Source organism: Psammomys obesus, unplaced genomic scaffold, assembly GCF_907164565.1.
Source record: "Psammomys obesus unplaced genomic scaffold, mPsaObe1.curated_primary_1811, whole genome shotgun sequence".
NCBI lineage: Eukaryota > Metazoa > Chordata > Mammalia > Rodentia > Muridae > Psammomys > Psammomys obesus.
In genome coordinates this window covers 5,409,321-5,423,430 of record NW_026596466.1, presented here as the reverse complement: position 1 = coordinate 5,423,430, position 14,110 = coordinate 5,409,321, and the positions used below count along the sequence as shown (strand labels likewise).

General features: G+C 49.6%; 1 protein-coding gene across 5 annotated transcripts in view; it reads right to left on the bottom strand.

Annotated features, from left to right (window-relative positions):
• The window catches only part of Prkar1b (protein kinase cAMP-dependent type I regulatory subunit beta), a 135,127-nt gene that overhangs the window by 99,209 nt on the left and 21,808 nt on the right, over window positions 1-14,110 (bottom strand). The window contains exons 1-2 of one of the 5 annotated variants that reach the window (XM_055598555.1): window positions 9,469-9,634; window positions 6,778-6,976 (exon numbers count right to left, since the gene is read on the bottom strand). In XM_055598555.1, coding sequence (XP_055454530.1) covers window positions 6,778-6,954 — 177 coding nt within the window. In that variant the 5' untranslated portion in view covers window positions 6,955-6,976; window positions 9,469-9,634. Of the gene's footprint in view, window positions 1-6,777; window positions 6,977-8,878; window positions 8,954-9,146; window positions 9,320-9,468; window positions 9,635-14,110 lie in introns of those variants that run through there. The other 4 variants (XM_055598556.1, XM_055598552.1, XM_055598554.1 and 1 more) reach the window with 4 other exon arrangements.

The window sequence follows — 14,110 nt, the reverse complement described above, 5'->3', positions numbered from 1 at the left end:
GTGTGTGTGTGTGTGTGTGTGTGTGTGTGTGTGTGTGTGTGTGTGTGAGGGATGGAACCCAGAGTCCCTCAGCTTCTGCTTTTAATTCTTCTCATTTAATTATTCTGCCTTGGTGGGGAGGTAGGATCTTTCTAACCCAGGCTAGCCTCAAACTTGAAGTAACTCTCCTACCTCAGCTTGTAAGACAATTCTCAGGAATTACAGAGCTGTACCACAAGGTCTGGCATGTCTGAACTCTGCTTTGCTGTTCTACTCTACCCTGACCTCTCAGGTTAGACTCCGGGGGCTGATCAGTGTCTCCCCTCCTTATGGAATTTAACTTAGAAATAGGGCATTTGATGTGTAGCTTTAAGAATGAGGGAAGAGTCATTGAAGTGATGATACTTGGACACATGAACTAGCTTGTGCAAAACCTGTAATACTGTTGGTAGTAAAAATTAAGGCTGCCTGAGGCTGTAGCTCAACTGTGAAGCAGCTTCCTACAATTCCCCAGTGAGGGGCTGGGGTGTGGCTCAGTGGTAGAGCCCCTGCCCAGAATGCTCCAGTGAGGGGCTGGGTGTGGCTCAGTGGTAGAGCCCCTGCCTAGGATCCCCCAGTGAGGGGCTGGGGTGTGGCTCAGAGGTAGAGCACCTGCCTAGGATCCCCAGTGAGGGGCTGGGATGTGGCCTATATAGTATTACATGAAACTTATTACTTAAATTGTAAATAATATCAACATATCAGATCAGTGGTAGATATTATCATATTGGACTTACAAACCTAAAGTCAAGCCACACCTGAGAGGCTGAGGCAGGAGGATCAAGTGTTCAAAGCCAGCCTGGGCTACGTTAGAAATGGAAATGGGTAGACCTCAATTGGGAGAGGTCCTGAGTTCTGGATTTGATTTCCAGATGCGCATCCACCGTCTCAGCACCCAGGAGGTGGAGGCAAGAGGATCAGGAGTTCAAGTTTATCTTCAGCCACATAGTGAGTTTGAGACCAGCTATAGCTATAAGAGATGCTGTTTTGATAAACAAACAAATTTAATAAAAGACGGAGAAGAAATTAACACACAACTGATGTTGGCGATCTCAATGGTCCTTGTTTTCAACAAAGGATCAGAAAACTGGCAAGAATGCAGAATGGAGTTGGCATTCCATAGGAAGAAGGCTCAGCTGCTGAAGGCACTTGCTGCCAAGCCTAATGACCTACGTTCTATCCCCACAATCCAGAAGAAGAAGAAAAAGAAACAGAAGGAGGAGAAGAGAACCAGCTCCTACAGGCTGTTCACTGACTTCCACAAATACACCATACGTGGCACTGGAGCCAACACACGTACATGCACATGCACAAAATAAATTTTAAAACATAATGAAAACTTTTAAGCCCAGGTATGGTGATTGCACACATTGAATTCCAGCACTGGGAAGGCAGAGGCAGGTGGATCTCTGTGAATTCAAGGCTAGCCTGGTCTACAGAGTGAATTCCAGGACAGCCAGGATAGTGTCTCAAAAAAAAAATAATAATAATAAAAATAATGCAAATTGCCATGACCCTGAACTTTCAGGGAGAGCTGCAGAGTGCTCTACCCGACCTCCTCAAGTACTTCAGGAGGAGTCACCCCAAAGCAACACTGTCATCTGCCAGAAAGCACATATTCATGAGCTGGAAAGGTTTGGAGTCATTCCGTGCTCTTGGACCACAATGAAACCAGACTTGAATAACAAAGATATCTGGAAAACCTCCAGATACTGCAAAAATTAAACAAAGAAAAATCTCCACGAACGAAGCAAAGATTAGGTCCCTAGAGAGATGGAAAGTATCTTGAGCCTAGTAAAACAAGGAAGACGAAACCCCCAGCATCAACACGTGTAGAATGTTGCCAAAACAGTGTTCACGGGAAATGTGTGGACTTCAATGTTTCCTTTCAAAAAGAATTAAACTCCTATTTTGACATTTCACGATACGCTTTGGAAAGGATGCAGCCATCAATACAGCACAAAGGAGGAAATCATAAAAATAAGAGCAAAGGCAACAACATTGAATGGAACAAAATAAGGATCCAGAGAGTGGATAGAACTAACATCTACTTGAAAAGACACTCAGGGGCTAGAGCAGTGGCTCAGTGGTTAAGAGGATCAGCTGCTCTTGGAGATCCAAGGTCAGCGCCCAGCCCCCCCACACACAAGAGCTCACAACCATCTGTAAGTCCAGTTCCAGTTCCAATGCTCTCTTCTGGCCTCCAAGGCTCCCTGGCACATAAGTGCACAGACATACATGTAGGCAAAGCACATAAAATAAACTTTAAACAGAAACAAAAACCATCAGAATTGATAATCCTCTAGACAGGCTGGTTAACACAGCAGAAAGGTGCTAAGTACCAATATCAAGAACGAAATATGGGGCTTTGAGATGATGAGCTGGCCTCCCTCGAGGCTCTTCTGGAGGACCAGAATGGCTAAAACAATGGGCCAGCCAGGTGGTTTGGTGAGTGAAGGCCCTGGGTGTGCAAACTTGATAACCAAGTGCTATCCTGGCACCTACGTGTGCTGGTTGGCCTTCATTTCTGACTTGACACAACTTGAATCACCTGGGAAAAGTCTCAATGAGGAATAGTCCAGATCAGGTTGGCCTGTGGGTGTGTCTGTGGGGAATGGTCTTGATTTCTCTAATCTAAGTGGGGGGGGGGGGGGAGACACACCCATCCTGGACGGTGCCATTCTCTGGGTCAGTGTCTCTTCCTAAGGCTGCGACCCTTTAATGCAGTTCCTCGTGCTGTGGTGGCCCCCAGCCTTGAGATTATTTTTGTTGCTACTTCTTAACTGTAGTTTTGCCACAGCTGTGGATCAGAATGTAAACATCTGTGTTTCGGATGGTCTCAGGCGACCCCTGTGAAAGGGTCCTTTAACACCTCTCCCAAAGGGGTCTTGATCCACAGGTTGAGGTGGCCTCCTGGCATAAACCTTTATTCCCAGTATTCTGGAGACAAAGAAATATGATTGTGAGTTCAGCCTGGTCTGCATAGTGGTGTTCTGGGCTGCCCAGGGCTACATAGTGAGAACCTGTATTCCACCCCCCTCCAAAAAAAAGCTAGCTGAGCACGAAACATTCATACATTCATTTTCTCTCTATCTTGGATGTGATATGACTCGCTGCCCCTCCACTGTTGCACAGACACACACATCCACACTCATGTACACAAACACACAGAATACTGAGCAATTGCACGCCGAGCAATCATTGAAGAGGATGTGTCCACAGAAAAGATGACAAATAGAGACATGCATAAAGTATGAAACTGCCACTGCCACAAGGTCACACACAGCTAAAGATTGTTTTTAAATAGCACCACCAGGAAAAAAGGGGCAGGGTGAGTTGATGGGGGAGAAACGTCTCTCAGTTGACAAGAGCATTAGCCAAGCACCGGGTCCTCAGTTTGAATCCCTACCACCCATGTAAAAAACTGGGTGTTGCTGAGAATGGTGGCACACACCTTTGATCCCAGCACTCAGGAGGCAGAGACAGGTGGATCTCTGAGTTGGAGGCCAGCCTGATCTACAGAGTGAGTTCCATGACAGCCAGAGCTACACAGAAAAACCTGTATCCAAAAACAGCAACAACAAAAGGCTAGGAATATGAGCACACCTGTAACCCCAGCTTTGGGGTGTGCTGGCTCCAGGTTGAGAGGAAGACCCTATCTCCTGGAACTGAGGCAGAGAATGATGGAGAATGGCACCCACACAAACACACACACAGACAACAGCAACGAGGAGAAATAACACTTAGTGTGGAGGTGGGGACCTTAAAGAGTTTGGTATCGTCTCTCTACTTCTAAATTTAACAGTTGTTCCTTTATAGATGATTTGATTTGTTCTTCTGTTTTGTTTTGAGCTATGACGTTTTCCTGAGAGTGTCTCCCTGTGCAGCCCAGCCTGGCCTTGATCCTCCTGCCTCAGGCTCCTGAGTGCCAGGATGACGGGCATGTACCACCGAGCCAGGTTCGTGAACTCTTCTCAAACGCTGTGGGGGTTCTGGCAAGTTAGCTCTGTCAGTGAAAACGCTTACAGCTAAAGCTTACAGTCCAAGTTTGTAATCCCAGCACCAAGGAGGCAGAGGCAAGCAAATTCCTGGGGCTCGAGAGCCAGCCAGCTCAGCCAAATGGATGAGCTCCAGGTTCAGCGAGAAACCCTGTCACAACAAAGCAATAAAGTGAGCAGGATTAACGAAGACACCCAATATCCACCTCTGACCTCCACACAGGTGCACACATCATAGGCACTTGTGTGCCTACGTGCACATGAACACATACAAATATGAAATAATTAAATAGCAATTAAAAAATTCACTTTAAAGGGCTTTAGGGAGTTGGCTCAGTGGTTAAAAGGGTGTACTGCTTCACAGAGGACCCCAGTTCTGTTCCCAGCACCCATCCCTTCTGGCCTCCAAAGCCACCTTCATTTATGTGACACACACGCACACACACACACACACACACACACACACAAAGTTAACAATAACAATAAAAACAAATTTAAAACATTTTGACAGGTTTTGTTTACTAGTTTGTTTTCAGAGCTGGGGACAAAGCCAAGGCTTTCCACAGCTGTAGAGTGGGTAAGCACTGGCCTCTGCCAAGAATACCACCCCTCCATTCACGGCGGACAGACTGTCTTTATTAAAGAGAAGAGCAAGGTTCGCTCCTTTGAGCCAGGCATGGCAGTGATGTCTATAGTCCCAGCACTCCAGGCCTAGGGCAGGAGGATCATAAGCTTGAGGCCACCCTGGGAGGCATAGCAATACCCTGTTTCCAAAAAAAAAAAAAAAAGTACAATACGGACTAGCGATGGTTCAGCAATTGACAGCACTTACTCTTTATAGGACCTGGGTTTGATTCCCAGTACCAGATCTAGCAACTCACAACTATCCATTACTCCAGTTCCACAGGATCTGATACCCTCTTCCAACCTCCATGTGTACATGGTACACAGGCATGCATGCAAGCAAAACGCTCATACACACACAGTAAAGTAAATAAATCTTTAAAAATTTAAAACATAATGATAAATAGTAGGATAAATAGTAGTAGTTGCTGCTTTGGGCCAGGGCTGTGATTACAGGAACCCCCACGAAAAGTGTCTAAAACCAGGTGGTTCACAGATGCCACAAATCAAGCTCAGCCTGATGAGACTCCCCACATTCCCATCTCTCTGCAAGACTAGCAAGAGTTAAATGGCCTCCAGTGACACTCGTCGATACTCTAGGTGGGGAAGGTATGGTAAGGAAAGATGGAGCCTGAAAGAGAAGCAGAATGCAGCAATGGGCTCATGACAGAACCCCTTGCTAGCCAGCCAGCCCAGCCAGGGGCAGAAGCCAGCAGGGTGGCTGGGGAACACTGGAGGGACATCATTCACAGACTATAAGGGCATCTGTCTTCAGAACAGTAAGGCTATAGAGGTGAGGTTGAGTGTGCATATGATCCTTGCACTCTGGATCAGGAGATCTGCATGCTGAGGCAGGAGGATTGTAAGTCTGAGGCCAGTCTGAGTTACATAGTATGACCCTGTCACAAAGAAAGAGAGGGAGGGAGAGATAGAAGGAAGGAGGGAGGGGGAGGGAGGGAGAGAGAAAGCACTTCTTCCCATCCAACATGCCTGGGCCATACTCCTCCATCCATACTGCAGTTCAGGGATGCAGATCAACAGGAACCTGGACTGCACACAGCCACATCTCCTGCGTGATCAGAGCTACTCGCCTTTAATTTATGTCTATGTGCGTGTGTGTCTATGTGTATGCATGCATGTTCATGTATGTGCACAGGTGTAATGTGTGTGCCTGGTGCCTGTGGAGACCAAAAGGCGGCCCTGGATCCCATGCAAATGGAGTTAAAGATGGTAATAAGCCACCATGTGGGTGCTAGGAATTAAACCTGGATCTTGTGGAAGAGCAATCGGTGTTCTTAACCATTGAGCCAGATCTTCACTCCTTCTCTCACTGGGATGGGGGGTGGGAGGGCTTGACAGTCACCAGCTGGTCACCAGGCCTCAAAACAGTTTCTATAACCAGCCCTCAATTAGACAAAGTGGTACAGGCCTGTAATCTCAGCACTGAAAGAAATGAGGCAGAAGACTGCAGCAGGCATCAGACTGACCTGGACTTTGGTGTGAGACCCTCTCAACACACACACACATAACCAGACCCCATCCTTAGCCCCGCCCCCAACATGAAAGTGCCAATGCTCCCTGTGGCCACTAGCTAGGCTCAGATTCACAAGCCCTGAACCGCTGGCCATGAGAGTTCTGAGGACCATGAACTTCAAAGTAATAGAGGGAGGGATTCTGGGGCCCAAAGATGAACCCAAAGCCAAACAAAGAAAGGCCAGTGTCAAGTCAACTGTGTGACTGAGGATGGAACTCAGGGCCTCATGCATTGGGGATGGGGTGAGCAAAAGCTCTACCACTGAGCCATACCCCAGCCCCTCACTAGGGCATTCTAGGCAGGTGACCACTGAGCCACACCCCAGCCCCTCACTGGGGGGTTCTAGGCAGCTGCTCCACTGCTGAGCTAGGTTCCTAACTCCTCACTGGAGGTATACAGGTAAGGGCTCTACTACTGATCCATGTCCCCAACCCCTAACTGGGTGATTCTAGGTAAATTCTCTCCTATGGAGCCTCAGCCCCATTTCTGCTTCTCATGGTCTTGATGGATCCTGAGACATAGGGACATCACCTTTAGAATTCTAAGGAGGGACATGAAGCAGGCTTGCCAAGGGCACCTGCAAAGGACACTGGTGGCACTGACCTTCTCCAGCTTCTCGAAGTGCTCCCGGAGGAACCGCAGTGGCCGATCAGGCTTGGCAATACAGAGGTGCACAATGCATTCTTTGAGCACCTGCTGGATACCATGTTTCTGCACGTACATCTCGCATCCTTTCAGAGAGTCCTCATCTTCCGAGTGGAAGCATGATGGGGAGGCCATGGTCAGAATGTCTTCTACAGTCCTGTCAAGAAAAATCAAATCAGCCTTAGGAGGTGCCGGGGAAGCCAAACTGTTCTGCTGCTGTGGTTTATAAAGTACACATGGGCCTGGGGTGCAGCCAACCCGATACACAGAAGACTGAGGCAGAGGACTGTGAGTTCAAGGTTTGCCTGATCAGGACCAGCCTATACAACACAGTGAGAACCTGTCTCAAAGTCAAAAATAAGAAAGCTGGGATGGGGGTTAGGGAATGTGGCTTAGTTGGAAGTACTAGCTAGCCTGATATGCAGGTTTCATCCAGGACTAAACAAACTCTGTAGTGACATGTGCCTTTAACCCCAGACTACTCAGGAGGGAGAGGCATGAAGATAAGGAGTTTAAGGAGTTTAAAGTCAGTCTTGGCTACATAACAAGTTGGAGGTCAGCCTGGTCTACATGGACTTTGTTGAAGAAGAAGAAAAGGAGGAGGAGGAGGAGGAGGAGGAGGAGAAAGAAAAGGAGGAGGAGAAGAACAAGAAGAGAAGGAGACAGAGAAGAGGAGGAGGAAGGGAAGGAGGAGGGAGAGGAGGAGACTGAGAGGGTGGCTCATTGGGTAAAACACTTACAGTCCAAGCTTGAGGAGAGGAGGTCAGTCCCTAGCACCCACCTAAATGCCAGGTGGTCATGGCAGCCTGTAATCCCAGTGTGTGTGGGGTGAGGACAGGATCCCTGGAGCAAGCTGGCTAGCTAGAACAGCTGAATCAATGCATGCTGAGTTCAGGGAGCAACCCTGCCTCAAGGAAAACACCTCACACCAACCACTGGCCTACACACACACACACACACACACACACACACACACACACACACACAAACACAAACACAATGTGAACATGCCTGCGCACGCAGCACACATACACATTTTTTAAACTCCTAATTTAAAAAAAAAAAAAAAACAAAAACAACCCATAAGGTTGTACATCAGTGGTGTCGGGCCTGCCCAGCGTGTAAGGCTTATTGCTAAGGATTATGCCCAGTGTTCTACAGAAGGTATAGTGCCAGAAGTCACATTTGTGGGGGGTCTTTCTGTGATGAGAGGGTTCATCCCGCAAAGCCTCAAATGCCTTCCTTACCTCTGAACAAATTCTTGTAGCCATGGAAAAAGGTCTAGCAAAATTTGTGTGCGCTCCGCTCTACACCTCCGAGAAATTTCAGGTGGAGAAAGTTGGATGTTTGGCGCCCCCACCATGGGACCCACGCTGTCAGACGGCTTCATTTTCACCCACCCCTCCCCCTTTTTAGGGACAGTGAAATGTAGATGTTGTCACCATCTAAGGCCCCCGGCGGGGATGGGGGGGCGTGGATTTGCTGTCAAAAGATGGACTGGTTTATTTCATGAGGAAAGGAAAACTGAGCTGGGCGGGGTGGGGGGTGGGGTGGGGGAGCTTGGAAGACAGTAACAGAGGCCCGAAGGCTCTAGAACACGCCAGTGTGTGTCCTGCGCAGGGTTGACTCAGAATGTCTAGGTCACCGCCCCGCCCCACAGGGTTGGAGTCACCCAACCTACAGGCCTGGGAGTTTGAAGGGACCCCACGCTGATGAGGTACACCTGGCCTCGGGAGGATGGGGATCGCCCTGACCGTGACCCAGTCGCCAGCCCTGAGCCCACCAGAGGAACAGTTGGGATGCCCCCAAATGGTGGTGGATGCTGGGTGCCTCCAGACCCTGGTGGTTCCAGGGGACCGGCCCAACCCTGTCCTGGGCGCTTGTGCAAGGGCCTGGCTCCACCTAAGACGCCAGCAGTTCTCCCCAACCGGGGTGGCCCTGCGGCCGATTTCGCCGCTCCCCAAATCGCTCGTGTCCCCGTGAGTCCCCCCAGCTCCTTCAGAGACCCAGCTCCGGATAGGGCCCGGTCCCTGGACAGACCCCGTCCCAGCCCGCGTACCTGTGGAGATGCGCGGTGGCCGAGGCCGGAGGCAGCTGCGCGGGGACGGCGAGCGGGTCCCCGCACTGCAGCGGCGCCGCCCTCTGCCCGCCCCCGCTGCGCGCCGCCGGCCGCCAGGCCCCGCGCACTGCGCCCGCGCGGGTCGCCCACCGACCGCTGCCCTCCCCGGGGCCGCCCCACTGCTGTCTCTGAATGGCGGCGGCGCACCGGAGCTCGGCCGCCAAGATCTCCTGCCACCCCAACCCTCTCCCCCTGAAGCTCTCCCAACCTGGCTGGCGCAGCTAGCTCCTCCGGGGCCCAGATACTCTGGGCACACCACCGCGCTCTGTCTGAGCTGTCACCCTGGAGAGGGGGAAGTCGCATTCAGTGCCTGCCCACTCTAAAGCCGAGGCCTGTAGCAAAAATTAGCCACCACGCATCCTCTCCTGCGCCATCTGCTCCTGTGGGGACGGAGTGTATCTTCTCACAGGAGGAAGGGTGAGGCTCGCAAAAGGTTGGAGGGAGAGGACACCTCCAGCCTTCACTGCGGCCTGTCTCTGTTCCCTGTCCCCCACCACCCATCCATCTCCTCACTCACTCTCCACACTCACTGGTTCCCCACGTCTATTCTTCATTCACCTGTGTTCATTCCCTATCCTTCATCTGTACCCCATCACTCAGCTGCCTGCCACCTCCGGCCTCAGTCATCAGGCCACCCCCTCCTGACACGCGTGCCTCCACGCGGCCACCAGCCTGGCCCGTCGCTCTCAACAGGCAGGGCTGGCTGTGACCACAGCTCTTCCTTCCAGTGCAAAGGTAAACCGGGGCCTAAGGGCTTCCTGGCTTGGGGTGGGACTCAGCCGTGGCGTGCTGGCCTAGCATGTGTGAAGCTCGGGTCCCAGCCTCAGCACTGCACAGACAGGGCACGGTGGCGCACGCCTGTGATCCCAGCACTTGGGATGTTGAGACAAGAGAATCAGCTCAAAGGATCCCCTACAACAGCAAGTCTGAGGTCAGTTTGGGCTACATGAGGCTGTCTCAGATAAAACCAAATCTGTAAGCAAATTAGTGATGAGCCAAAACAAGAATATATAATAAAATAAGCAAAAATAATGAAGAGGACGCAGTTCCTATTTCCCCAGCCTTTCCCACCAGGCTCCCAGCACTGTCCGTGAGACAGGCACACACTTAAACTGGGCACACCTTTTGGGAAAGGGTAGTTTTTCAGGAATTCAAGTCCCATCTTTCCGGAACAGAAAACTTGCCTCATAAGTAACTCCTGTGCTTGGAACTGCTTGGAACTACTACAGACCAGCACGGGGTGGGATCCCCCGCCTTCCACATCACCCGCTTCTCCTCCAGCCCCAACTCCTCCTGGCTTCTGCAGGGAGCACTGAGCAAAGCCAGCAAAAAGAAAGCATTTTTAATTTTTTTAAAATTTTTATTAATTACAGTTTATTTACTTGTATCCCAGCTGTAGCCCCCTCCCCGACCCTCTCCCAACTCCACCCTCCCTCCCTCATCTCCTATGCCCCTCTCCAAGTCCAATGATAGGGGAGGTCCTCCTCACCTTCCATCTGACAATAGTCTATCAGGTCTCATCAGGACTGGCTTCTTTGTCTTCCTCTGTGGACTGATAAGGCTGCTTCCCCCTAAGGAGGAAATGATCAAAGAGCCAGCCACTGAGTTCATGTCAGAGACAGTCCCTTTCCTATTATTGGGGAACCGTCTTGGACACTGAGCTGCCATGGGCTACATCTGTGCAGGGGTTCTAAGTTATCTCCCTGCATGGTCCTTGGCTGGAGTATCAGTCTCAGAAAAGACCCCTGGGCCTAGATTTTTTGGCTCTGTTGCTCCCCTTGTGGAGCTCCTGTTCCCTCCAGGTCTTCCTATCTCCCCCTTCTTTCATAAGATTCCCTGCACTCTGCCCAAAGTTTGGCTATGAATCTCAGCATATGTTTTGATACCCTGCTGGGTGGCGTCTTTCAGAGGCCCTCTGTGGTAGACTCCTGTCCCTTTCCCTGTTTTCTCCCTCTTCTGATGTCCGTCTCATTTGCCTTTCTGTATGAAGATTGAGCATCTTACCCATGGTCCTCATGAAACTGAAAAGCTTCTGTAAAGCAAAGGACATTGTCCTCAGAACAAAACAACAGCTGACAGATTGGGAAAGGATCTTCACCAACCCTATATATGACAGAGGACTCATATCCAGAACATATAAAGAACTTAAGAAGTTAAACCCTAACAAATCAAGTAACCCAATTAAAAAATGGGGTACAGAGCTAAACAGAGAATTCTTCATAGAGGAACATCAAATGGCAGAGAAACATTTAAAGAAATGCTCAGCATCCTTAGTCATCAGGAAAATGCAAATCAAAACGACCCTGAGATTTCACCTTACACCATCAGAATGGCTAAGATCAAAAACTCAAGTGACAACACATGCTGGAGAGGCTGTGGAGAAAGGAGAACCCTCCTCCATTGCTGGTGGGAATGTAAACTTGTACAACCACTTTGAAAATCAATCTGATGATTTCTCAGACAATTAGGAATAGTGCTACCTCAAGACCCAGCTATACCACTCCTAGGCATATATCCAAAAGATGCTCAAGTACACAACAAGGACATTTGCTCAACCATGTTCGTAGTAGCTTTATTTGTAATATCCAGAAGCTGGAAACAACCCAGATGTCCCTCAGTTGAGAAATGGATACAGAAATTGTGGTACATTTACCCAATAGAATACTACTCAGCCATCAAAAACAAAGAAATCATGAAATTTGCAGGCAAATGGTGGGATCTAGAAAAGATCATCCTGAGTGAGGTATCCTAGAAGCAGAAAGACACACATGGTACATACTCACTGATAAGTGGATATTAGGCATATAATATAGAATAGTCGTGCTAAAATCTGTACACCTAAGGAAGCTAATCAAGAAGGAAGCATTTTCACCCTGGTACTTGGGCTGTGGAGTTGAGTGTTCCAGGGCTGCCCCGCCCCCCAACCTCCTCTTTCTTTTTTTCACTACTAACCCAGGCTGATCGTCAAATCAGTAAGGATGACCTTAATCTTGATCTTGATCCTTATCCCTCTACCTCCCAAGAGCTGGGTTTGTAGGGGTGTACCACATGCCTACAAAGGACTGGGTTTTCTCTACTGGGGATCCCCAGGGGTTCCCTGTAGAGACTACCCTGTGTGTTGTTCTTGGGAGAGGAGGAGTGACCCTCCAATAAACCTCACAGTCCTCAGGTCACAAGGCACCCACACAGACAGACTTCTCCTGGGCTCACCGCCTCAGATTCACCACCTTGGACGATCACAAGAACCTCCCGGGTCAGGGGCTGGCCATCAGGATTTACCAAAGAACCAGAAACCTGGTCCCTGGGCCTTAAAGGAATGTCTTCTGCTATGCCTCACTGTGAGGGGGGGTTCCTGCCATCCTCAGATATGTCCAGGATGCTCTAGTCACCTAGAACAGGGACCCCAGCTTCTTGAGGCTTTCCTCCTAAGGCTTTTCCTCATTCCCTTCCTGTGGGCTTGGGATAGAACTGAGGTGGGTGCCTGGGGGTTCCCTGGCCAGCCACTCTGGCCTACTTGAGGAATTTTGGCAAGGCCAGTGAGAGCCCCTATTTAAAAAAAAAAAAAAAAAAGAAAGAAAAAAGAAAAAAAAGGTATGCCTTTAAGCCAAGCATTGGGAATGAGCTGGAGACCTGGTCTACACAGTGAGTTCCAGGTTAGCCAGGGCCACATAGAGAGAGACATGTACCTCTGCCCCACCCCCAAAGTACATGTGCTTCCCAGAGCATTAGGGAAACCAGACATGAGAAACTTGAGCCTGGGCTACATAGGAAGGTCCTGTCTCCAAAACATAAAATAAATAAAAGGCCAAAGGAAAAAGTCACTGAGATAGAGGAGCTGTTCTTATTCACTCTGCTTTGTGAGGAGACATACGTCGCAGAGTTTAAAGAAAGATGGTTCATTAAAGCATGGTCTGTGCAGAGGCTTCAGAGCTGTGGCTCCATGACATGGGGTCCTGGAGATGACAGTGTGGGTGTGGACACCGGCTCTACCCCAAGCTGCCTCGTACAGAACCTCTGGCACTCACTGGGCTGGCTGAGCCCTTCCCCAGGGCATGCTGGGAAGCGCTCATGTCAAGGCAGAGGATGTCAGCCAAGAGGAGGTGGAGGGAGTAAAAGCCCAGGGACTGAATGACAATAGCCAGCCACCTCACATACAAAGTCTCAACTTGTATTTCTGACTTGGTGACAATGGGAAAGAGATGTGAGCCCTGTGTGAATAGCACTTTAAAAATATTTACCTCTCTGGGCCGATCATATGTGATACAGTATCATTTTGTTTATTTTGATATTTTTATACATTTTCCTGAACATATATGGGTACATGCATGAGGATGCCAGAGTTGGACCCTCTGTATCTTCTTCCTCTTTCACTTTCTTTTTCTTTCTTTCTTTTTCTTTTTTTTCCTTTTCAAGACAGGGTTTGTGCAGCCCTGGCTGTACTGGATTCACTTTGTAGACTGGGCTGGCCTTGAACTCACAGACATATGCCTGCCTCTGCCTCCCCAGTGCTGGAGGTCAGAGACCAATCTTCAGAAGTTGGTTGTCTCCTACCATTGTCCCAGGGACCAAATTCAGGCGTGTGCAGCAAACTACTTTACCCACTGAGCCACCTCCCCAGCCCCAACCTTGACAGTCTGAGACAGGGTTTGCTATGGAGCCCAGACCAACCATAAACTCCAGATCCTCCTGTCCCAGCATCCTCAGTGGTAGGATTGCAAGTGTGCACTACCATGCCAGGCTCCTGAAGCTCTTTCTTAATAGTGAACAGCAGCAGTGTTCTTGGCTCCCAATCAGGTTGCTCAGTGATTAGGATGGAAAGCACTGATACTGAGCCATCAGAACAGTGGTGTTGGCTAAGCCAGCGAGCGGTGTCACGTGCACTCTGTTAATAAACCACAGCTTCTCAGAACCTGAGCCCAAGGTTGTTATACTAACAACCCAGTCCACTCCTTGGGAGTTAGCTGCTTCTTCTCCAGCTACAGGTTGGTGCGTATGCAAAATGAGGCCACTGGAAAGGAGTTCAAGCTGAGGTAGGAGAACAAGCATATGTGGGTGGGGGAGAGGACACTCTGACACGTCAGGCAGGTTTCCTATCACTGAGCCATTCTCCTAACACCACACTGAAGATTCTAGACAGGTGCTCCACTGAGCCACACCCCCAGCCCCTCACTG